Source organism: Schistocerca serialis, chromosome 1, assembly GCF_023864345.2.
Source record: "Schistocerca serialis cubense isolate TAMUIC-IGC-003099 chromosome 1, iqSchSeri2.2, whole genome shotgun sequence".
NCBI lineage: Eukaryota > Metazoa > Arthropoda > Insecta > Orthoptera > Acrididae > Schistocerca > Schistocerca serialis.
This window is the reverse complement of record NC_064638.1, coordinates 873,864,436-873,891,265: the sequence shown is the minus strand read 5'-3', so window position 1 is coordinate 873,891,265 and position 26,830 is coordinate 873,864,436. Positions and strand designations below refer to the sequence as shown.

Sequence of the window (26,830 nt, the reverse complement as noted above, 5' to 3'; positions counted from 1 at the left end):
AGCGACCTTGGCGGGTTAATGTATGGTGCGGCATTATGGGAGGAAGGATAATTAGCCCCCATTTTGTCGGTGGCAATCTAAATGGTGCAATGTATGCTGATTTCCTACGTAATGTTCTACCGATGTTACTACAAGATGTTCCACTGCATGACAGAATGGCGATGTACTTCCAACATGATGGATGTCCGGCACATAGCTCGCGTGCGGTTGAAGCGGTATTGAATAGCATATTTCATGACAGGTGGATTGGTCGTCGAAGCACCATACCATGGCCCGCACGTTCACCGGATCTGACGTCCCCGGATTTCTTTCTGTGGGGAAAGTTGAAGGTAATTTCCTATCGTGATCCACCGACAACGCTTGACAACATGCGTCAGCGCATTGTCAATGCATGTGCGAACATTACGGAAGGCGAACTACTCGCTGTTGAGAGGAATGTCGTTACTAGCATTGCCAAATGCACTGAGGCTGACGGACATAATTTTGAGCATTTATTGCATTGATGTGGTATTTACAGGTAATCACGCTATAACAGCCTGCGTTCTCAGAAACGATATGTTCACAGAGGTACATGTATCACATTGGAACAACCGAAATAAAATTGAAACGTCCCCTTAGAAAATTTTATGAATGACTGTGCTGGTAAACCCCTTACGTCATTTAATTTTCAAACAGCTGAGCAAAACTGAACGTACTCAGACATTTCTCTCTTTACTTATTCTGATCAACATTAAACTGACACACAACATTTTTAGCGCAACGCAATCTGGCTTTCAAAAATCCCTACAAAAGAATGGCCCTGACTAACAATAACTTATACCTTTCACAAATCACTTACCTCACAAAAATCTTCGTTACTCGAACTACTGCAATACAGTGAGCGCCACTACTGCCAGTTAAATGAAAGATTCTAACTACTGAAGGCACTAACTACTGATAGGCATAGTTAGCAAATGAAAGATTTTGATAAAGAACAAACAATGTATTTACCTTAATAGTGTTCAAAAGTAATGGCTCTGAGCACTATGGGACTTAACTTCTAAGGTCATCAGTCCCCTAGAACTTAGAACTACTTAAACCTAACTAACCTACGGACATCACACACATGTATGCCCGAGGCAGGATTCGAACCTGCGACCGTAGCGGTCGCGCGGTTCCAGACTGTAGCGCCTTTAACCGCTTGGCCACCGCGGCCGGCTGTTCAAGTCATGCGCTGTTAACAGCCAATTGCCCAATACTACAATAGCAAATTCCAACCATGCAAACCAGCCACAGACTGCACACAGCACAGTCAGTAATTTTCATATAGAGCGCTACATGGCGTTTCCAACATAAAAACCTAAACAGCCTACTTACAAAATGTTCAAACGTATCTACGTTCTGTATTTTAATTTAAAAAACCTACCTGTTACCAACTGTTCATGTAAAACTGTGAGCCATATGTTCGTGACTATTACAGCGCCATCTATCACAAAGCGAAAAAAGTGGTCCAACCAAACCATTCGTATTTCTTTACATACCACATGAATATGTAATAAAAATGGGGGTTCCTATTTTAAAAAAACGCAGTTGACGTACGTTTGGCCTATGGCAGCGCCATCTAGCGGGCCATCCATAGCGCCATCTTGTTTCCCCCTTCAAGTTAGAGAAGTTTCCGTCTTTGTAGTTTTTTCGTTTGACGCTTATTTGGTGAGATATTTGGCCCGGTCACGATCAGTGGACCACCCAGTATACGGAATGGTGATTCGTGTAAAGAAAATAAATAAAACATTACACTACTTTCAAAAACTTTATCAAACGAAATATTTGTACGCATATCAGACACATTTTACAGAAATTTTACACGTATGTATAATCGTAAAATCTTATAAAACTTACGTATTACCTCTAATGACTTCCGTAATAAACACCTCATTGGTCTTAAATAGGATTGAAAATTTCAGTGAAATAATCTTTACTTTGCTGTAATTGTGGCAATGCAAATTCATATACAAATAATTACAATTTTATATACAAAAAAATGGTTCAAATGTCTTTTGAGCACTACGTGAGTTAGCTTCTGAGGTCATCAGTCCCCTAGAATTTAGAACTACTTAAACCTAATTAACCTAGGGACAGAATACACATCCACACCCGAGGCAGGATTCGAACCTGCGACCGTAGCGGTCGTGCGGTTCCAGACTGAAGCGCCTAGAACCGCTTTTTTTTTTTTTTTTTTTTTTTTTTTTTTTTTTTTTCGTTGCAATTGTTCGTGGCGGACGTCCCCTGACGCCCGTTGAAATTCGTTATAGATCCATTCACTCAGCTTTTTTTTTTTTTTTTTTATTAGAAAGGGCTGTTAACCCTCTGACGGAGCACGCTGAGCCTCCGTGCCGGCTTAAACCGCTCGGCCACACCGGCCGGCTATAAAGAGGCACACACAAGCATTAGGATGTGACGCAACAGAACGAAAGAGTGGTTATGTTGTGCCACGTCGCACTCGCGCAGCCAGCGTGTAAGCCGCCCCAGCAGCGTCACTAAACGCCGGTCGAGGCCGTCATTGAGCCTGCAGGCAGTGTCCGGTATAGAGCACGAGACTGAGGAACCCGCAGGCAGACAGGCAGGCGTCAACAGATCCCTTCAGTACTCTGCCTTCCTTGGTGGAATCCATGACTCTTCTATCCTTGTGCTCTAGCTTCCGGAGATGTGTTTTGGCTCCTCAGGCGGGCAGTGGGTACGCCTCCTCTTGTTGCCGCTGCTGCGGCTCCTTCTTCGCCCCTCGGTTTAGAAAAATGGCAAATCTGCAACAACGAGCAGTCTCTCAAAACTCGTACCCAACACATTTAAATAACGATATACAGGGTGAAAAGTATTTAAACCGACAAACTCTGGGAGGTTGTAGGGGACATCGAAACAAATATTTTTTCCTAATATCATTTTAAACCGGTAGAGGAAGATTTCTCTGGCTACGAATTAATTAAACCAACAAACACTTTTCCATTTTTTTTATGACCAAGAGACAACACATTAACGCAATCCAATTTCAATTACAGTAGATTTTCAAAATTGCCTCCATTGACACGTAAACAAAGGTTACACCGTCGGATCATGTTCTTTCTGTCTGACACGGGAAAAAACCCCAGGAGTACACTGAACTGTTCCTGCTGCTGCTGCTGCTGCTACTATCCAGGCAACCAGATCCTCTTCTGATGCAACAGGAGTTGCGTAAACAAGATTGCGCATCTCTCCGCACACAAAAAGTCCAGAGGGGGCATGTCTGGTGATCGAGCAGGCCATGGTACAGGACCACGTCTGCCAATCCACGTTTCTGGGGACTGTCGGTCCAGGAATCGACGCACACGACGACTGAAATTTGCCGGCGCCCCGTCATGTTGGAACCACATGCGTTGTCTTTTAGGGAGCGGGACGTCTTCCAGCAATTCTGGCAATGCTCTGACGAGAAAAATTGCTATAGTGCCTGCCATTTAATGGTCTAGGTAGCAGATACGGCCCAATTAAACAGTCCCCAACAACACGGACCCACACATTAACGAAGAACCGCACTTGATGAGCGCTAGTAACTGTGGCATATGGGTTATCCTCACTCCAAACATGCGAATTGTGCATGTTGAAGACTCCATCACGCCCGAACGTTGCTTCATCGGTAAACAACACAGAGGATGGAAATGTAGGATGCATTTCACACTGTTCCAGGTTCCACTGCGTAAACTGTGCTCTGGGTGGATAGTCAACTGGTTCCAGGTTGTGGGCACGCTGTATGTGAAATGGACGTAACAACTGCTCTCGAAGGACTGTTCGTACATTCGTCTGATTCGTCCTCATGTTACGTGCAATTGCACGAGTTCTGATTGAAAGATCCCGCTCCAAATGCTGCAAGACAGCTTCCTCAAATTGCAGCGTTCTTACCGTGCGACGGCGTCCCTCCCAGATAATCTGCAAAATGACCCGGTCTCACGCCGACGTTGGTACAAAGCAGCAAAGGTTGTATGATGCGGGATACGGCGATTAGGATATTGTTGTTGATAAACCCGCTGTGCAGCTCGTCCGTTGTGGTGCGCTACGTAGTACGCACCAACCACATCAGTGTACTCACTCCAGGTGTATTGCTCCATTAGTAAACAGAGACAATGCACTACTACACTAGTGGACAGCAGTTGCCTACAACTGAAGAGCGTAATAAGCCCTCTAACAACTGAAGATCGTAATACGGCCTCTAACAACTGAAGAGCGTAAAACGGCCTCTACTGGTTTAAATAATCCTCATAGGAAAAAATGACACTAGGGGAAAATATTTGTTTAGATATCCCCTACAACCTCCCACAGTTTGTCGATTTAAATACTTTTCACCCTGTATACACTACTGGCCCCCCAAAATGTAACTACAAGAAAGACCGAAGATATCACAGCCAAATTTATTTGGGAGTTCACATATTGTACAAAGATAACACGATTGAAAATACAGCCCCTTGTGAAGTAAGGAAGATGTTGACGTCAGTACTGAATGTAGCCGCCATTGCTGGCTGTAACTGCTGCTAGACGTCTTGACACTGAATCAAAGAAGCGCTAGATGTGTCGCTGGGCTATAGCAATCCATGCTGCTTCCACATGTTACCAAAATTGATCTGGCGTAGTAGCGGCTGGTATAGCCCGGACCAGTCGTCCCGCAATCACCGACCAGATGTTTTCCATAGGCGAGAGATCGGGAGAATAGGGAGGCCAAGGCAGCAATGCAGTCCGAAGAGCGACGAAGGATTCTTGAACATTGCACATTATCCTGTGGCAATGTGGCGGGGGTGGCACCGTAGCTGTGGGAGGACAACAGACCCCAACACTTCAGAGATGTAACGCTAGCTGTTTAGTGTACTGCCAGTGCGTACTAGGGGAGTGCGGGAGTGGTATACAGTATCACTTCAATCCATAATACCAGGTGCAGGAGCAATATGACGTTGCACAAGGCAACAGTTCAACAGTGTCTCACCACGGTGTCTCCAGACTCCAAACCGACCATCTTGGAGGTGCACGCATAATTGGAATTCGTCGGTAAAAACCATCGTTCATCGCATCACTGCCGGTACAAACGCGTATGGCTTTGACTCAGTGTTAAACGCAGCAATGGATGCCTTATGGACAATTCATCCTGCATACGACATCAATTGGTACCCGCGGTAACTGCTTTTTGAGCAATACACCGCATTTTTTGTGAAATGGTTCGTGATGTGACAGAGCGATCCCTCACTGTCATGCACAGAATATACCTGTCGTCACGTGCATTGCTGCAGTGGGATGAGTGCAATCGATACTCTCGGATCACCGTTCCCTCCTTCATCCAGAAATTACAGATCCGCATTACAGTGGCTTGGTTCCGTCCGAAACGATCACCGATTTATCTGAACGGTAATCCGCAATCCCCATAGGCAACTATTCTTCCTCTGTCGAACACCGAAACGTGCACGATAGACGCTCGGTCTCTTCTACGGGGCATACTGAAGATGCATACACAAAAAAGCCTAAAGAAAGAAGAATTCCAGTGCGTCTGTTACCCCTTTATACACTCCTGGAAATTGAAATAAGAACACCGTGAATTCATTGTCCCAGGATGGGGAAACTTTATTGACACATTCCTGGGGTCAGATACATCACATGATCACACTGACACAACCACAGGCACATAGACACAGGCAACAGAGCATGCACAATGTCGGCACTAGTACAGTGTATATCCACCTTTCGCAGCAATGCAGGCTGCTATTCTCCCATGGAGACGATCGTAGAGATGCTGGATGTAGTCCTGTGGAATGGCTTGCCATGCCATTTCCACCTGGCGCCTCAGTTGGACCAGCGTTCGTGCTGGACGTGCAGACCGCGTGAGACGACGCTTCATCCAGTCCCAAACATGCTCAATGGGGGACAGATCCGGAGATCTTGCTGGCCAGGGTAGTTGACTTACACCTTCTAGAGCACGTTGGGTGGCACGGGATACATGCGGACGTGCATTGTCCTGTTGGAACAGCAGGTTCCCTTGCCGGTCTAGGAATGGTAGAACGATGGGTTCGATGACGGTTTGGATGTACCGTGCACTATTCAGTGTCCCCTCGACGATCACCAGTGGTGTACGGCCAGTGTAGGAGATCGCTCCCCACACCATGATGCCGGGTGTTGGCCCTGTGTGCCTCGGTCGTATGCAGTCCTGATTGTGGCGCTCACCTGCACGGCGCCAAACACGCATACGACCATCATTGGCACCAAGGCAGAAGCGACTCTCATCGCTGAAGACGACACGTCTCCATTCGTCCCTCCATTCACGCCTGTCGCGACACCACTGGAGGCGGGCTGCACGATGTTGGGGCGTGAGCGGAAGACGGCCTAACGGTGTGCGGGACCGTAGCCCAGCTTCATGGAGACGGTTGCGAATGGTCCTCGCCGATACCCCAGGAGCAACAGTGTCCCTAATTTGCTGGGAAGTGGCGGTGCGGTCCCCTACGGCACTGCGTAGGATCCTACGGTCTTGGCGTGCATCCGTGCGTCGCTGCGGTCCGGTCCCAGGTCGACGGGCACGTGCACTTTCCGCCGACCACTGGCGACAACATCGATGTACTGTGGAGACCTCACACCCCACGTGTTGAGCAATTCGGCGGTACGTCCACCCGGCCTCCCGCATGCCCACTATACGCCCTCGCTCAAAGTCCGTCAACTGCACATACGGTTCTCGTCCACGCTGTCGCGGCATGCTACCAGTATTAAAGACTGCGATGGAGCTCCGTATGCCACGGCAAACTGGCTGACACTGACGGCGGCGGTGCATAAATGCTGCGCAGCTAGCGCCATTCGACGGCCAACACCGCGGTTCCTGGTGTGTCCGCTGTGCCGTGCGTGTGATCATTGCTTGTACAGCCCTCTCGCAGTGTCCGGAGCAAGTATGGTGGGTCTGACACACCGGTGTCAATGTGTTCTTTTTTCCATTTCCAGGAGTGTATAAGCACTTGCAGGTCGCGCTACTGGGGTCCGTGATGTGCGCCTGCGCTGAAATGCTAATCATGTGCATCTCTCGTCGCCACAAACGCACGCGCACGCTGCAAATTTCACTTGAATGGGATGCTTCTTGCAGGGTGATGCATTTTGGGTGATCAGCAGTGTATATATCGTGTACACGATCTCTATCGACAAAATTTCGGAGGCTGCTCTGGAACGTTCTCTGATTATTTCGATATAATGGACCTGTTGTCTCCAGTGACTCGTTGCAGAGTTATAGTTATTTGCTTTGTTACTTAACGTGATGAAATCTTCTCAGGTCGCGCGGCCCCCACCACCAACCCACGCGTGGAGGGGGGGATGGAAGGGGGGTGGGGGTGGGAGATGGCGGCCGCTCAGCTATATAGGCGGGACGCCCGCGCATCATCGACACTTCGCCAAAAGATGATGAGAATGACGTCGCGGAATGTGAACGCAGCCACCCGGATGGAAGGCCCAAAAGATTTCATCATCAGTATACGCCGGGAAGGCCTACATTCACGTTACAGTTAAGTTACCTTTGTTTCTGTGACAATGGTTCTGTAATAGTGGAAAAGTCTGTAATATAATGTACAGCACAAAAAGCTGACGAGTGCAACAACCGTCAGACAGATGCAAAGGTACTGTGATGTGATTGCCGTCACTGCTGGGACAGCTTAGCATGGCGCCTTTTTACCGCTTTTTCCACTGCAGTCAGTGAACCCATGCATGAAGTGCACAGTGGCCATTACGGTCAAAGTTTGATGAACGTTACAGGATAAAAACCAATAGAGAACCGAGCAGTACTGTTCGAAGAGTAAAGTGGAGATTATCGATGAGAACTACAAGTAAAGGGTTTGAGTAGCACAAGTTTGTTTCCAAACAAAACAGACAGCACCTATCGGAAACATTTGCACTGTTCTGCAGATATGCCAGTTCAACACGGATACAAAGATGTTCAAATATGTGTGAATTCCTAAGGGACCAAACTGCCGACGTCATCGGTCCCTAGAGTTAGACACTACTTAAACTAACTTAAACTATCTTATGCTAAGAACAACACACACACCCATGCCCGAGGGAGGACTCGAACCTCCGGCGTGAGCGGCCACCCAATCCGTGACATGGCGCCTCAAACCACTCGGCCACTCCGCGCGGCGGATACAAACAGACACGGGAGTAAGAAATACGACAAATACACCAAGTCGGTAACGAGCCACCAGAAACCACGAGTCTCTTGTGCCAAAATACTCAGATAGTATCTCTGAACAACCTCTGATATTTTGTAGAACGAAGGGAATGCAATCTGTGCAGGGTGTCTCAGGAGCAGTGGACAATATTTACGGATTTGACAAGAACGATCATTCGAAGCAAAAAACTTTGATAGAAATGGACTGTAAAACTCATACCTTAAGAGCTATGAGCACGTCCTCATCTTCCATAATATGAAACAGATCTCTTCTACGGCAGTCTCTTTGCTTTCCTTATTTTAGGAGGCAGTATGGACCAAAACAAGAAGAAAATTCATACATTAAGTGCTATGAGCACTTGTGCCACAGAAGAGATGTGTTTCACAATAGCGAAGATGGACAACTCCTACTAACTCTCAAAACAGTTTCTGACACCATTACCCCTGAATGCAGGCAGGTATTAGCTAACCCCCCCCCCCCCCCCCCCCACCCAACACACACACACAAAATCAAAAAAATGGCTCTGAGCACTATGCGACTTAACTTCTGAGGTCATCAGTCGCCTAGAACTTAGAACTAATTAAACCTAACTAACCTAAGGACATCACACTCATCCATGCCCGAGGCAGGATTCGAACCTGCGACCGTAGCGGTCGCTCGGCTCCGGGCTGTAGCGCCTAGAACCGCACGGCCACTCCAACCGGCACACACAAAATCACCCCAACATTAGTGCGTAATTGAACTTCAGAATGAAGACGAATTGTTTTTGAACATTTTTAATTTTAAAATGAACTAAGCTAACTTACGTTTAAACAATGGAAAATCCAAGATGGAATAATGGCAGTATTATCAGGAGGACAGATTGCTATCACCATGTAGTGGAAATGTTGAGTCGCAGACAATCACAATAAAAAGACTGCTAATCGGGTGAGCTTTCGGCCATAAAACCTTCTTCTGAAGCAGACAACGCACACACACTCACATTCACGCAAATCCAACTCAACAGAGTCGGCAGTCGGAGACAATTGTAATGTGCGTATGAGCTGTGGTTGTGTGAATATGTATGTATGTCGTCCACTACAGAATAAGGCTTTTTGCCCGAAGCTTTCTTGTTTAGCAGGTTTTTTGTTTTACCTATCTGTGACTCTACATTTTCGTATGGTTGGCAGCAGTCTATCCTTTTTATACACTCCTGGAAATGGAAAAAAGAACACATTGACACCGGTGTGCCAGACCCACCATACTTGCTCCGGACACTGCGAGAGGGCTGTACAAGCAATGATCACACGCACGGCACAGCGGACACACCAGGAACCGCGGTGTTGGCCGTCGAATGGCGCTAGCTGCGCAGCATTTGTGCACCGCCGCCGTCAGTGTCAGCCAGTTTGCCGTGGCATACGGAGCTCCATCGCAGTCTTTAACACTGGTAGCATGCCGCGACAGCGTGGACGTGAACCGTATGTGCAGTTGACGGACTTTGAGCGAGGGCGTATAGTGGGCATGCGGGAGGCCGGGTGGACGTACCGCCGAATTGCTCAACACGTGGGGCGTGAGGTCTCCACAGTACATCGATGTTGTCGCCAGTAGTCGGCGGAAGGTGCACGTGCCCGTCGACCTGGGACCGGACCGCAGCGACGCACGGATGCACGCCAAGACCGTAGGATCCTACGCAGTGCCGTAGGGGACCGCACCGCCACTTCCCAGCAAATTAGGGACACTGTTGCTCCTGGGGTATCGGCGAGGACCATTCGCAACCGTCTCCATGAAGCTGGGCTACGGTCCCGCACACCGTTAGGCCGTCTTCCGCTCACGCCCCAACATCGTGCAGCCCGCCTCCAGTGGTGTCGCGACAGGCGTGAATGGAGGGACGAATGGAGACGTGTCGTCTTCAGCGATGAGAGTCGCTTCTGCCTTGGTGCCAATGATGGTCGTATGCGTGTTTGGCGCCGTGCAGGTGAGCGCCACAATCAGGAATGCATACGACCGAGGCACACAGGGCCAACACCCGGCATCATGGTGTGGGGAGCGATCTCCTACACTGGCCGTACACCACTGGTGATCGTCGAGGGGACACTGAATAGTGCACGGTACATCCAAACCGTCATCGAACCCATCGTTCTACCATTCCTAGACCGGCAAGGGAACTTGCTGTTCCAACAGGACAATGCACGTCCGCATGTATCCCGTGCCACCCAACGTGCTCTAGAAGGTGTACGTCAACTACCATGGCCAGCAAGATCTCCGGATCTGTCCCCCATTGAGCATGTTTGGGACTGGATGAAGCGTCGTCTCACGCGGTCTGCACGTCCAGCACACCCGCTGATCCAACTGAGGCGCCAGGTGGAAATGGCATGGCAAGCCGTTCCACAGGACTACATCCAGCATCTGTACGATCGTCTCCATGGGAGAATAGCAGCCTGCATTGCTGCGAAAGGTGGATATACACTGTACTAGTGCCGACATTGTGCATGCTCTGTTGCCTGTGTCTATGAGCCTGTGGGTCTGTCAGTGTGATCATGTGATGTATCTGACCCCAGGAATGTGTCAATAAAGTTTCCCCTTCCTGGGACAATGAATTCACGGTGTTCTTATTTCAATTTCCAGGAGTGTAATATTGTCATAGTTTTCCTGAATTGCTTGGTCAACGATGCAGTTGATACCGCTTATTTCTAACCACAGTTTTCATGATGATGAAGTAAATCTCAGTGCATCACACGTGCTTCCCACAAATCCTCCTCAGAAAAGAAAGCCAGCAACTCTCCACATCTACGGTGGACATGTTTTGCAATTCCAGGTCTATAGCAGGCACTACCTATAACATGCGATGCATATGTCTCAGTTTTACTATCGTAGATACGTGGTACAAAGGGCTATGTGGGGAAGATAATATTCCTACATTCGTTTCTCAAGCTGTAACCTTCACAATATTGTGTTACGTAATAGTGCTAGTACTTAAAAAAAGTTGTTGTTAGTAACCTATGGAATAAGTATTACAATCTTAGAAAATAGTGACAATAGTAAAGATCTATTAAAAATAATTTAGTTTCGTGACCGAAACACAACTGAACCCTTTCGTTTCTAGCCGGCAGAAAATTAAATTTTGTTCCTGAGGGGTTCATTAACCCCAGGTTGGGAGACATTGGCTTAAGGTATGCACTGTAGAGCCCATGTTTATTAGAGTTTTTTTCTTTCTTTGGTCAATACTACCACCTCTCAATATATGCAAAGCAAAGAGCTTGCAGCAGAAGAGATTTGCTTCACAGTATCGAAGGTGAAGTAGTGCTGAGAGCTCATAAGGTATGCATTTTAGAGCCTATGATTACTTGACTTTTTTCCTTGCCATAACCATGAATATTGAGCATTCCTTCTGATACACCCAGTTTATGTATATAAACCGGTATATGAGTGGCATTTCTTTCGTGGAAAGTGTCCACTTATCGTTCATCTGTTACATCTTAATGATTCGTGCCGTTTAAGAGACATGTGTGTGTGTATACATGGAGCCAGGTGTCTTAATTTAAGTGGAAAGTACAGAAAAAATGGCCCCAGGAAGAGAAAACAATACCCACCACATGGAAGGAAAACTTGTGCTTCTGAGAGAGAGACAGATAGGCAGACAGAGAGTGGGACGAGAGAGAAACATTTTTGGCTAAATTTGCAAGAACAATATTGCCAATAATTTTTTAATTTGGCGAATATATGGTGTTATTTAGCACCCACTCACATTCGTATTCCTTGTTGTGGTAACACTTATCTGAATGTGGTCTGGGTCTCAGACATAGCACGCTGTATTAATATGTGACGGGAAACATAGATGAATTGAAAATACACGCCGGCCGCGGTGGTCTCGCGGTTCTAGGCGCGCAGTCCGGAACCGTGCGACTGCTACGGTCGCAGGTTCGAATCCTGCCTCGGGCATGGATGTGTGTGATGTCCTTAGGTTAGTTAGGTTTAAGTAGTTCTAAGTTCTAGGGGACTGATGACCACAGCAGTTGAGTCCCATAGTGCTCAGAGCCATTTGAACCATTTGAAAATACACATTTTGTCGGTTACTTCAAGATTCTATCACTAAACTATCGATGCAACAAATTTATTATTTGACGTTTTTTTTCGGACTTGAGTAGAGGGAATAATCTCGTTTTGCTGAAGGCATCTATCCTCAGAGATATAAACTTGATTCTGTTCTTATAAAATGTAGAAAAAATGTGGTCTGTGTCTAAAATAAATACATCGCCTGAATCTCATCAGTCAGTCGTCACTCGAGGACACAGATTAAAGAAAGAAAATCTGAAACCCGAAGAGTGTTGCACAATCTCTCTATATAGTTGTACTGTTAGTATGCCAGCAAAGACGATCGGACCGCCTATACTTTTCACCTTTGGCGATGTTGTAGGTTACGTTGGTCCTGCAAGTTTCTTTTACACCTACATCGTACGTCAAGACTGTATTAAGTGACCTGGTTCAATGGGTACCCCATTCTCGAGGGCGGTGATTTAACTCTCCGTAAGCCCATCCGGCAACATTTCCCGTGAATTTCTCAAATCGCTTGAAGCGAATGCCGGGGCTGCTATATTTAAAATGGCACGCCGGTCCCCTCTCATTCTGTTCCAGTCCAAGCTTTACTGCGTGCCTAATAGTCTCGTTGAGGACGGGACGATAAACTCTAGTGTTCCTTCCATCTGTTAAGGCTGCTGCACCTTATCATCATTCGAATCCACGGACGCTTTCCAGCTAAGCCCCTCTCTTTAGTTTTTTGCGGAACAGTGGGAGTCATGAACACTAAGATACAAAGTTTTCGAGCACAGTACTTCCACCTCTTAGAATTTGCGCAATGAACGTAACAGCGATAAAGATTTTACGCAAATTGAAAATTGAAGTGCGCTTTCAAGACACTTAACACTGTCAGTGGAACGACAAAGTTAGGCGTCACATATGCGGTAATAATTTGAAATATGTATTTTTGGTTGCTCCTCTAGCTTCAAAAATTTCATTTTTTCGAGCAATATTTTAACAGTTGTTCTGGTCGTCTTACACTCAAGCCGCTGCAAGCAAATGTCGTACAAGTGATTGCCACCTGGAGTCCACACACATTGTGCAGACATGTGGCATCTTCAACACAGCAGGACATTTGGAAATATTACCGTAAATGAAGTCAGAAAAATCTGAAGAACACAATCACGTCTCCACTGCCTTGGCGAACACCGTTGGACATGCAGATTGTCTTCTTTAAAAGCGTCGAAATTCCACTCTGCGTTCTATTAAGTGAATACGACAAAATTTTGTCACATGGGTCTTCCAGCCTCCTCACTGTTATGGACTAGGATCTATTGGTATAAGAGTACTCACAGCAGCACGACAAGGTCGAGTGCCATGATCCCGACGGACAACAAGTGGAAAGCTCCAGGGAAGTAATCGATGGACGCCCTGAAGATAGCGTTGTAGATGGGAGGCCCCACCAGCGGGGCCAAAGCCTCCAAGGTCACCGCCAGCGCGAACACCTGGCCTGTGGACACACAAAACAGAGGGGCACTGCAACGACATACAGTCGGACGCTATAAGTCTACATACAACCCATTTTGTAGCATGTTGCATACAGCCTGGAAGCACAGAGGTAGACGTGCAACTCTGTGCTTACAACCACATCCACAATAACATAAACCAAGGTCTTCAGATTGGTATCTCCCTCATCCTCTGGTTGCTCCTTTCAACCCCCACCCTCTGCCGCACCTTCACCATCGTGTGTCCTCTACCCTTCACTTCTGCACCCTTCGTCTCCTTTCCCAAGGTGGCTTCTGTCGACTCCCCCTCCTGGATGATGCCCACTCTCCCTCCATTTATCCCCCCTATCAACTCTGATCCTCATCTCCCCCTCCCTTCCTCTGTCCTTTCCCCAGTCTCTCTCTCCCCCCCCCCCCCTTCCATCACGTTTTTTCCCTACCTATCCTCTCTCTGCCTTCCTTCTCTCCCCTTCCCTGCCTTTTCCACTCCTTCTCGCATCCGCCCAGCCCCCCCCCCCCCCCCCCGTTTTCTATGTCCGCTCCCTCCATCGGCTCCCCCTTTTTTCTTTTCTTTCCTCCCCCCTTTTTACCCCCTCTTTGGTCCAGGTCTCCCCCCCCCCCCCATCTGCCACTGTGTCACCTGTATAGTGCTGTTATAAATGAGTGTGCACTGTTGTGCGTCCCCTGTCAGTGTTGCAAACAGCCACCATACTGTCGCTAGTTGTGTTTTTTATCTCATGCGAACAGAAACCACACCGTCGCCATTTTTTAAAGTTGTGCTTGCCTCCTTCTTGAGTATCTTCATCCGCATCGTCACCTCAGTGTTTTTTATATTTTAAATTCCACAACTTTCCGCCATTTTACAGTTTTTTACAATGTCATCGTTTTATCGCCTGTTTTACTTGTTTCTTTATATTCTCATTATGTTTCTTGCCTTTTCTGTAGGCTGTAGAGAAGCATATTACGCTGCTCACAGCCCCCACCCCCCTGGGGGGGGGGGTTTCTTGCACTGCAAGTGTGATAGATGCGTTTGTTTACTGTGATACAGAAGTCAACATACACTTCGAGTCTGTCGCTAGTTGCAAGAGAGACGTTGCAGAGAACACAGTGCAAGTGGTGTGGTTTGTTGATATTAAAGACATGTATTCCAATACATAATTCGATCGTGTAACATGGATTCAAAAAGAACCGACATACCAATAGAGGTGAGGAAAAATATTATTGAGTTCAGTAAAAAGGTCTTTTCACTACAGAAAATTGGGGAAATTGCTTTAAGGAGCCATGGAAGTGTCCAAACCGTAATAGGAAATTACGGGGATCGAGGAAGTGTAGAAAACAAAGCTAGATGTGGACGACCACCAAAATTATCTAACAGGGAGCGCCGACACATCATTAGAAAAGTGAATGCGGATCCCAGAATTACAGCTACGGAGTTGGCATTACATGTCGCAAATAATAGTGGAAATAATGTTCATCCCATAACAGTACGAAGACTGCTGCACAATCTTGGATTTGAAAGTAGAACAGCAAAGAAGAAACCATTCATAACCACGGTAAATGAACAGAAGCGCCTAGAATTTGCAACTCTGCACCGAAATAAAGATTCCACATTACTTACCACGGATGAGAGTAAGTTTATCATCTTCCAGTGTGATGTACAGCAAAAGGTGTGGCGACAAAGGAATGAAAGTTGGAAGAAGAGAAATCTTGTCCCATCAGTGAAGTATGGTGATGGAAATATTCTTGTGTGGGGTTGCATGTCTGGAGCTGGAGTTGCGAATTTAGTATTTACTGAAGGTATTATGGGTAAAAGGAAGTATATCACCATCTTAAAGGAGAATCTGAAGCAATCTGCGGAGAAACTGGGACTAAGAACAGACTGGATGTTTCGGCAAGACAATGACCCCAAGCATACGGCTACTTTACAATGTACCAAAAAGTTGCATTCGCCTCCCCAGTCACCAGACATTAAACCAACTGGACATCTTTGGGGAGAACATAAACGTAGGATAAAAAAAAATACAAAATCAAAAGCAAAAATGATTTAAAAGCAGCCTTAGAGAAAGAGTGGAATAACTTTACACCTGCGTACATAAAAAAAATTGTAATCTATGCCTCGACGTTTGGAAGCTGTGATCGAAGCAGAAGGTGGCAATACAAAATATTAAATTGTGCCTGAAAGTGAAGAGCATCACAGTGTATGTTTACTTTTGTGCCTGACCGCTGTTTCATTTGTATGCTCAAGATATCAGTATATGGAATTATTATTAATTATGCAGTGTATATGTTGTTTTTCAGTTCCTAACATGTCTGTTTATTTCACAGAAAGTGAATACATAATATTTTCTCTATTGATTTTGACATCAAGTGTTATTTTTAGGGTGTATGTGGACTTTCGCGTCCCACTGTATATAAAGCGCACCTCAAACAGGAGACCATATAAACTTTTTTCCTCAGTTTCATGAGCATTAAACCCAAATACAACCAGTCAGTAGAGTCTGAACCTACACTTCTACCCCAAAACGTTCTCTGCAAAAACTGATTAGTAGGTCTATCCTACCTTAAACTATAGTTTGGTATCTCTCAAGATTCGGTACCTACATAGATGATACTGCAAAGGTTATGAAGTGGACAGAAACATATTACATGATCATATCTAACGGTACAGAATCTCTGTGACACTGAAAAGTCTTTTATCAATGAGGAATTCAACTATTACCAACTACAAAAATCAAACACTGTCGACCCACGTGTCGCACAAGCGAATATTATCTGTTACGAAATCAGGTTCTCGTATTCGGAGTAATTTTGAATGTGTGACGGTGTAAACCCTTGTAAATGTTTGGTCATTATTACAGACACAAACATTGGTGTTATTCGGCATTGGGGTAAGAACACAGAGACGCAAGTGCAGGTTTCGAAGAACCTTTTCCAAAGATAAACTATTTTTACTCTACACATCTTATTTCGTTAATACAAATAATGAACTACAGTCTACCTTGAATTATATCCAGCGAGAATAAACTTTTTTTAAAGCTTTAAACAATAAGCAGAAAATTGAAAGCTTAAATTTCAGACCTTCTTTCTGCTCACCTGTAAAACTAACGAAGTAATAAATGCGCTACAAAACATTTTGCATTGAAGGGAATCAATTCGTTCTAATACATATTTTTTTTGTCTGGAAAGGTATGTATCCACCTCCCACACTCTTGACGCAAACTCGATCTTGTTTGTAAGAAGTTGCTTTTCTCTCTAGATTTCTTTGAGCATATTCTTTATATTTTATCATTCCTAAATTTATTCTTTGCTTAAATAAAATTAGTACATCTGTCAAGTTTCGAAATATCACATTTGAATTAACTGTTTTCCAAAATGTACTTCACAAAACTTTGGTTAATTTTAAGTTGTAATTGTAAGTTTGTCGTTTTTAATTTAATTTTATTATTTTTTTTTGGGGGGGGGGATAGGTATTATCTCATGAGTAATTACACTCTGCTCTGATCCCACACTTCATGGTTTCCTCCTATGCGTCAATCTACTCATCTCAGAATAGCTCTTGCACCCATCGTTCTCAATAATTTGTAGCATGTATTGTAATGTTTCTCTCTTCCCCTACATTTTCTGTCCTGTAAGACGCCCTCTAGTGCGACACGAATTATTCCCTGATATCCTAACGCATGTCCCATCAACATGTTCCCTTTTTCTAGCAATTGTTTTCCCAAAGATTTGTTTCTTAACCGATTCTTTGGAGAATCACCTGATTTTCTATCTTGTCAACTAATTTCATTTTCAGCTCATTTTGTAACGCCACATCTCAACCACTTCGATTCTTTTCTTTCTGGTTTTCTCATATTGCGTGATTCACTCCCATACAATGGTGCTCTGTTACTGATAGACATTCTCAGAAACGCCTTTCTAAAATCCGGCCTGTGTCTGATATTAGCAGATTTCATTTGGCGGGGAATTATCTCTCTTTCTGTGCCAGTCTGCTTCCTATACCCTCCTTGCTCCACCCATTGTCCTTTACATTGTTTAAAAAATAGCAAACTTCCTTCACCTCGTCTTCTAAATCGTGCCCCGTTTTAATGTTTAGTTTGTCACTAATCAGATTTTAGCTGCTCCCCATCATAGTCGTCTATCTTGGTTCCCTTTGAATCCATATTATGTGCTCATTAGACTTTTCATTCATTTCAACAGATGTAATTTTTCCTGACTTTCACAGGGGATGAAGGTCATCAACGAATCTTGTTATTGATATCCTTTCATCCTCAATTTTAATCCTACTTCTGAATCTTTGTTTTCTTTCCTTCGTTATGTTTTAGATATACAGGTTGAACAGTAGAGGAGAAAGGCTGCATCCCTGTTCACGCCTTTTCTAATCCGAGTACTCCTCTGTTGAGCTTCCATTCTTATTGGCTCTCTTGAATCTTGTAAATGTTCTGCATTACCTGTCTTTCCTTAAATGCACTTATTTTCCTCACAATGTCATACATCTTGCACTGCTCTGTCACAGAAAGTTTCTTTAGACAGAGTCTTGATTTTTCTTAAATCTTAAACCTTTTATCATGCATAACGTTAGAACTACCTCTCACATTATTCTGGTCAGTATCTTGGACGTATGGACGGAAGCTCATTGTATGATACTTCCTGCATTTATCTGCCGTTGTGGCCCACGGGTTTGTGTCGATAATTTCTTCCGAAAGTTCTCTATGTCTAGTCTGGCATTATACACAAGCACTTGAATAATCGCTAGGCTGCCTCATCTCCCAAATATTTTAGATATTCCAAAGGAATGATAGCTAACGTTTCTGCCTTATCTGATCGCAAGTCATCCGAATCTCTGTGCAACACAGATTTTAATGCTGGATCTCGCGTGTCCTCTTATACTTCTATCGTACTGGAAGATAATTCCTGTGTCAAGGCCAATCCACAATCTCCTCTGCCTTTCACAATGAAATTTATTTTGCCCTCTGAATGTCTCCCGATTCTCTTCACCTTCAGCTTAATCTTTATTACTGCTAAACTACGCGTCTGCACCTGGTTATCTCCACAGTTCAATAACTAATTTCGCAATGCCTGTCTCTCCGTTACTTAAGTCAATTAGTATCCATCTGTACCGTCAGTACTTTTCTAAGTATACCTACCGCTCATTCGATTTTTGAGCAGCGTATTTGCTAGTACTATAAAACTCTTATGGAACTCAAGTAGTCTTTATCTCGTCTCGTTGCTATTGCTGAGCCCTTACTCTCCATTAGCCTGCCTTGTATTACTTCCTCTAGTGTTCCTATTCCCTACGTTTGTCAGTTTTGAGTCCCCCTTTACACATAACGTTATCTATTAAATTATTTTATGTGTTGATTCCGTCTCGTCGTCTTCTCCTTTTGACGTTAGTGTGTACATATGAAGTATGATTGATCGCGTTCGTTTGGTTCCTATCGCTGCGCTGTTCATAATAACTATCTCATTGCTCTTTCTTCCTATTCATTACGTATCGTTCTCCCCTTACAACAGTTTCTGTTGCTTCTAATATCATCATATTTTCGTCTGACCACACATCAATATATTCATTCTCACGTTAACCTCCCCATTAGATAAAAAAAATCCGTAAAACTGCTGTTATAAAAGTAAGATGATTTCTGAACTGCACTCACCTATCTCGTCCTTGGCGACCAGCTTCGTCAGCATTGCCTTGATCTGAACCCAGATCAAGGCTCCGAAGCAATTTATAGCTCCGCCTGCAAACAAATCAAAACTCATTTCATTGAGAGGTGCCATGTAGCGTCGGACAGGATAAGTAGGACCTTGGTGAAGGAGAACGCTACACAAGGTTTGTTTTGTCTGAATATACTTTGTATAATAAGACAAAGAAACACAAAGCAATATGTAAAGCAGCAATACATAGGATCTAGATACGTTACATAAACAATGGAATATAGAGCAAGAGCTAGGGGATATGATAATTGTTAATTGACGCTATATGATAAATCATACACAATAAGAAGTCGCAGGATAGGTAACAACTTACCCAAGTACATGTACCACCACTCCGGTGATATGGCATAAATAATGGAGGCAGCGATCTTGCAGGAGAAGGTGTTGAGGGCTATCCAGCCATCGGCTAGTTTCAGCCACCTCACAAACAGCATCACGCCCACCATGGTACCTGCCGATATCGAGCGGTGTTTTTTGAAAACAGTGATTCACCTGTTCATTGATAGAGCGATGCAGGGTGACAAATATTAACTAACGTTATTCTTGTTAATATTCCTCTTTCTCGTCAAACAATCTTTATAGATCGTTGCATGGTGCTCTTACGACCTTACTGAAAGACAATTGTTCTGCATGTATTTACAACAAAAGCTGAAATAAGTTCCCAATATATACTATATTTACTCAAAGTGTCCTAAACGCTATAAAATAAAATTCTTTAAATAGAAGACAAAACAGGACTGAAGATCTCAGGATGACAAAATTTATGCAGATCGCACCAAAAGAACAGGACACGCAGGAATCCACAATTAAATGCTTCTGATGGTTACTTGCGGTTACACTTATAGTAGCTTTGAGTACACGGAGGGGAAAAATGTTTCTTGATCAATCAATGACTATGTTAACTGAAAGTTTTAGTATTAACAATGTGTACAGTATGCTTAACTGAATTTCCAATACTTTTGGACATATCTAAAACTATATATACTAAGATGGTATCTGTTCTTTCGGACATGTCCGAAAGAACAGATACCATCTTAGTACATATATAGTTAAGGCTCACCGGCCAATTGACCATCTTCTGCTTCTGTGCGAATGCACAAACAGAACCCGAACTCCTGCGGGAATCGGCAACGCGCCGAGAGTAATGAAAATAATGGGCGGGGCACTACGAATGTAGCGCGGAACAATACGTTGAGAATGTGGGTTTCGCGGGAGGCGTGCCAGAGATAAATCCCTGCAGTCGCGTTATCCTATGTGTCCTCGGTGGCTGAGATGGACAGAGCGTCTGCCATGTAAGCAGGAGATCCCGGGTTCGAGTCCCGGTCGGGCACACATTTTCATCTGTCCCCGTTGACGTATGTCAACGCCTGTAAGCAGCTAAGGGTGTTCATTTCATTGTAATATCTAAAAGTATAACTAACGCTAATCCCTCACCTACAGCAGTGGTGCCGTTGGTAAAGAATCCGTAGAGAAGGAATGTGTCCAAGGTCCAATGGAACTTTCCGTTCGCGAACGGGTAGTTGACTGCGCCTTCTCCTGGAAATGTAGAATTCATTTCGTATTTATTATGATATTGTTTCCCACATGAGTTGCTGATCTTAGTTGATTAACTGTATCTGAATAATGAATGTGTCATCTTTCCTTTCAACTTAACTAGTTCACAATGCCAAAACGCTGAAAATCACTTGAACGGCTGATATGCCCTGCTGATAATATTGCACTAGTAACGGAAACAGCTAGTGATTGTGTTTCAAACATTTACTTCTGTCTTCTCCATTAACTGCAAATAGCTTCGTGGAAATCGCTCGACGCTCATGAACTCAGCTTTCGAGAGCCGCGCAGTCTCAGGCGTCTTGTCACGGTCTGCGAGGCTTCCTCCCGTCGGAGGTTCGAGTCCTCCCTCGGGCATGGGCGTGTGTGTGTCGTACTTAGCGTAACTTATTTAAGTTAGATTAAGTAGTGTGTAAGCTTAGGGACTGATGACATCAGCAGTTTGGTCCCATAAGACCTTACCACAAATTTCCAACTTTTTCAGCTTTCGAAAAGTGACGATGGAGCAGTAAGCACAGGGTTAGAGAAATTGCTAATCTGTTGACATGAAATTTAGAATTCATTCCTTACTGTTTCTACATATCGTTGTGGTCTTCCGTCCGAAGACTGGTTTAATGCAGCTCTCCCTTCTGTTCTATCCTGTGCAAGCCTCTTCATTTCTGAATAGCTAATGCAGCCCACCTCCTCCTGGATCTGATTACTGTTGTCATCTCGTGGTCACCCTGTACGATTTCTACCCGCCACACTTTTCTCCAATACTAAATTGGTGATCGCTTGACGTCTCAGAATGTGTGCTATCAACTAATCCCTTCTTCTAGTCAGGTTGCGCCATAAACTTCTTCTCCCCCCAGGTTTGTTCAGTACCTCCTCATTGGTTATGTGATCTACACATCTAACTTTCAGTATTCTTCGTAGCACCTCATTTCAAAAGCTTCTTTTCTCTTCTTATCTAAATTGTTTGTCGTCTACGTTTCACTTCCGTACATGGCCCCACTCCATATAAATAGTTTCACAAAAGCTTCCTAATATGTAAATCTATATTCGATGTTAACAAATTTCTCTTCTTCAGATGTGCTTTTCTTGCCATTGCTAGTCTGTTGTATATCCTCTCTTCTCTGGCCATCATCAGTTATCATGATGCCCAAATAACAAAACTCATCTACTACCCTCAGCAATACCTGATTTAATTCGATTACGTTCCATTATCACTGTTTTGCTTTTGGTGATGTTCGCTTTATATCCTCCTTTCAGGACACTGTCCATTCCGTTCAACTGCTCTTCCAAGTCTCTGCTGTCTCTGATAGAATTACAGTATCATCGGAAAATGTCAATATCTTCGTTTCTTTTCCCTGAACTTAAGTTATCACTCCAAATTTGCATAGCATCGGCGATAAACTACAAACCTGCTTCACTTTCATGCCTCTTGACTCAGTGTCCTCTGATTTCTGTATAAGTTATAAATAGCCTTTTGCTCTCTGTAATTAACCCCTGCTACCTTCAGAATTTCAAAAGGAGTATAGTCCAGTCAAAATTTTCAAAAGCTTTCTCTTTGTCAACAAATGCTACACGCGTATGCTTTCCTTCCATTAACCTATCCTCTAAGATAAGTCGTGGGTTAGTATTTCCTCGCGTGTCACTACGTTTCTTTGGAATCTAAATTGACCTTCCCCGATGTTGGCTTCTACCAGTTTTTCCATTAGTCTGTAAAGAATTCGTGTTAGTATTTTGCAGCCGTGACTTATTAAACTGATAGTACGGTAGTTTTTACACCTGTCGACTCCTACTTTCGCCTGTCTCACACAACTTGATCATCAGGTGGTAGAGTTTTGTCATGGCTGGCTCTCCCAAGGCTACCAGTAGTTCCAATGGGATCTTGTCTGCTCCCGGGGCCTTGTTTCGACTTAGGTCTTTTAGTGCTCTGTCAAATTCTTCACACAGTTTTATATCTCCCAACTGATCTTCATCTACGTCCTCTTCCATTTCCATAATATTACCCTCAAGTACATCGCTCTTGTATAGACCCTCTATATACTCCTTCCACCTTTCTGCTTTCCCTTCCTTGCTTGGGACTGGTTTTCCATCTGAGTTCTTGATATTCATACAAGTGGTTCTCTTTCCTCCAAAGTTCTCTTTAATTTTCCTATAGACAATATCTATCTTACCCCTACCCATACATTTGTCCTCTAGCCATCCATGTTCGGCAGTTTTGCACTTCCTCTCGATCTCATTTTTTAGATGTTTGTATTCTTTTTCGCCTGCTTCATTTACTGCATTTTTATATTTTCTTCTTTCATCAATTAAATTCAATATTTCTTGTGTTACTCAAGGATTCCTACTAGCCCTCGTCTTTGTACCTACTTGATCCTCTGCTGCCTTGACTAGTTCACCTCTCAAAGCGACCCATTCTTCTCCTATTGTATTTCTTTCCCCTGTACTTGTCAATCGTTCCCTAATGTTGTTTCTGAAACTCTTTTATGCAGGTCCCGTCTTCTTAAATTCCTACCTTTTTGCAGTTTCTTTAGTTTTAATCTACAGTTCATAAGCAATAAATTGTGGTCAGAGTCCATATCTTCCCCTGGAAATATCATATGATTTAAAACCTGATTTCTAAATCTCTGTCTTATCATTATACAGGGTTCCCATAAAGTAAGCATCCATTTTGCGGAAAACGTACATGTGGGTTATTTCTGTTACAGGTACCTTGAAGAGATATCACAATGTTAACAAAAAAAAAAAAAAAAAAAATGGTTCAAATGGCTCTGAGCACTGTGGGACTTAACTTCTGAGCTCATCAGTCCCCTAGAACTTAGAACTACTTAAACCTAACTAACCTAAGGACATCACACACATCCATGCCCAAGGCAGGATTCGAACCTGCGACCGCAGCGGTCGCGCGGTTCCAGACTGTAGCGCCTAGAACAGCGCGGCCATCCCGGCCGGCCAATTGCCGAAAGAATCACAATTCTGGAACAAGTATGGGAAGGATGCCCCTACAAGACTAGCCATTCGGAAGCTCGTCAACAAATACCAGCGTACAGGATCTGTAGCTGATGAGAGACGTACTGAGTGACCACCGGTCAGCCCACAATCTGTACAGCGTGTGAGGGAAGCTATCGAAAGAAGTCCAACGGCAGCTACCCGCCAGCTGAGTCGTCAACTATCCCTGCCGAAATCCACAGTGTGGAAAGTGCTTTACTACACTCTTAAAAAGAAGGCATATCATATCCAGGTGCTTCACCAGCTAGAGGATGAAGACCACGCGGTACGAGCAGCCATGTGTCATGATCGGCATATGGACAGAGGAGCATCCCCATGAAATCACTGAGTGGCAAAGGGACTCTCCCAAAGTCAGTGTGTGGCTTGGCCTCATGAAAGATAGGATCTATGGACCGTTTATGTTTGCTGAAAAGACAAACACCGGAGCAACCTACCTGGACATGCTGCAGTTTTTCTTGGAGCCACAGTTGCAACAGGATGGTATCCTTGCCTCTGTCATGTATCAACAAGACGGGGCACCACCCCACTACGCAAACATTGTCCGGGACTACCTGAACAAGAACTTTCCTAACCGTTGGATAGGAAGAGCTGCAGGTCGCATGTGGGCTGCTCGCTCCGCCGACCCCACTCCCCTGGACTTTTTTGAGTGGGGTTTCATCAAGAGCCGAGTTTATGCTACCAGGGTGCCATATTTGAATGAAGTGAAACGGTGAATACGAGAGGCATGCTTGCTAATAACCTCTCAAACGTTACAGCGCGTGTTCCACGCAACCACAAGGCGATAGGAACATTGTGTTGCCAATGAAGGTGGACATGTTGAAGAGCTAGCTACTCTCTCTAAATATAATGTTTATTTTGTTGTAGCACATCTGGAAAATGAAAATGGATGCTTACTCTATGAGCACCTTGTATAATTTATCTGAAACCTTCCAGTGTCTCCAGGACTCTTCCACGTACACAACCTTCTTTCATGATCCTTAAACCAAGTGTAGGCTATAATTACGTTATGCTCCATGCAAAATTCTATCAAGCGGCTTTCCCTTTCATTCCATGTTCACCTACTACTTTTCCTTTTCCTCCTTTCCCTACTATCGAATTCCAGTCTCCCATGACTATTAAATTTTTGTCTCCCTTAACTCTCTGAATAAGTTCTTCTATCGCATCATATATTTCTTCAATCTCTTCATCATCTACTACTTTAAGTGTCTCATTTCCTAAAGTAATTCAATCTCTGCTACTGTGGTAGGCGTGGACTTTGTGTCTAACTTGGCTACAACAATGCATTCACTATGCTGTCCGTAGTAGCTTACCCGTGCTCCTATTTTTTATTCATTATTAAACCTACTCGTGCTTTACCCCTATTTGATTTTGTATTTATAACCCCGTATTCACTTGACCAGAAATCTTGTTCCTTCTGCCACCGAACTTCACTAATTGCCACTATGTCTAACTTTAAGCTATCCATTTCATTTTTAAATTTTCTAACCTACATGCCCGGTTAAGGCATCTGACATTCCACACTCCGATCCGTACATGCTAGTTTTCTATCTATTGATAATCACGTCCTCCTGAGTAGCCCCCGCCCAGAGATCCGAATGGGGGACTATTTTACCTCAGAAATATTTTACCCAAGAGGGCGCCATCATCATTTAACGAAGCATGCCCTCAGGAAAAATCACGTCTGTAGTTTCCCCTTGCTTTCAGCCGTTTGCAGTACCAGCACAACAAGGCCGTTTCGGTTAATGCAGGGCCGGCCAGAAATTCCGCACGCGTGCGGTGCTCCTGCACATGTGCAACTTCCAGATCACAGCGTGCACGCCGCAGCCGTCAGCGTTCATGTAGTGCATGTTTCTACGCGCAGATGTCGCTTTATCCACTTGCTGAGATACTCTGTACCGGCGCATTCTAGTGCTCTTTCCACAGCTTGCAAGCCAACCATGGGAAAGTATGTGGCGTATTAAACATTTAAAATACTGTCACAGTCTACTCATTGAGACGTCTACTTTTGTGTTAACAGATTAACCCAGTAAGACAAGTAATACAGTTAACAACCGTGGGTTTTTATTAAGGCAGCTTGACTGACGGTACGTAAATACGCGTAATGTTTTTGATCTAGTATTTAAGAAAGAGAGCACTTAACGACTTCCAACGAACCTTAGTCATGATTTGAAATAACATTAAACCAATGCAAGGTTTCCTATAACTAATTCTCGGTGCCCTCAGTTACACCCACATAATTTCTGTCTCGCTGACCTCTCGATGATCACCTGTACCATTATTGCTATATGTTTCATCAGTTCCGTCTGAAATCTGCGTAATAACCGACAACTAGATGAATGTTATGTTTTATCGACTTCAACTGAGCATAGCCCTTCACACATTTAAAAAAAAACCCTAAATGTTAGTATACAATAATCGGTTTAATGACCAATTTTCCTGATAATAATGTAACATGGAGCAGAATAAGGCAATAATACACAGTTAGTAAACAATAATTTTTAATTATGAAGGGAATAAATCCAAACACGTTTATCACTGGTCATGCGAAATGATATAGTTAATATTGGGCACAAAAGCACGGCTCATTGACAAACGCAAGCAATTGCGGGAGATTTTCATCATTGATGCTTGATCGAAACGACTGAGAACATGCTGCCGTCCTTTGCTTTTTCACAGTACCTGCCATTTCTCAGTACTTCTCTGTTAAGGTTACGATCACCAGGGGTAAACGAGACAGGGTATGTTGTGCTCTTGTTTGTACCGCCGCCGTTCATTTAGGACACATGTCTAATAACAGATGTCACTGTCGCTCGCTGTCGCACACGTGCGCACATGTGCAGCACTTCGCACGTCTGCACACTGTGCAGCGTTTGGCCGGCCCTGGGTTAATGTTAC

General features: G+C 44.3%; 1 protein-coding gene across 1 annotated transcript in view; it reads right to left on the bottom strand.

The window, feature by feature from the left end:
• Positions 1-2,698: 2,698 nt before the first annotated feature.
• Positions 2,699-26,830, bottom strand: part of LOC126442426 (proton-coupled folate transporter-like) — a 38,193-nt gene continuing 14,061 nt past the window's right edge. Inside the window, exons 6-9 of the mRNA XM_050090698.1 lie at positions 19,701-19,838; positions 19,327-19,410; positions 13,524-13,680; positions 2,699-2,780 (exon numbers count right to left, since the gene is read on the bottom strand). Coding sequence (XP_049946655.1) covers positions 2,699-2,780; positions 13,524-13,680; positions 19,327-19,410; positions 19,701-19,838 — 461 coding nt within the window. The remainder of the gene's footprint in view (positions 2,781-13,523; positions 13,681-19,326; positions 19,411-19,700; positions 19,839-26,830) is intronic.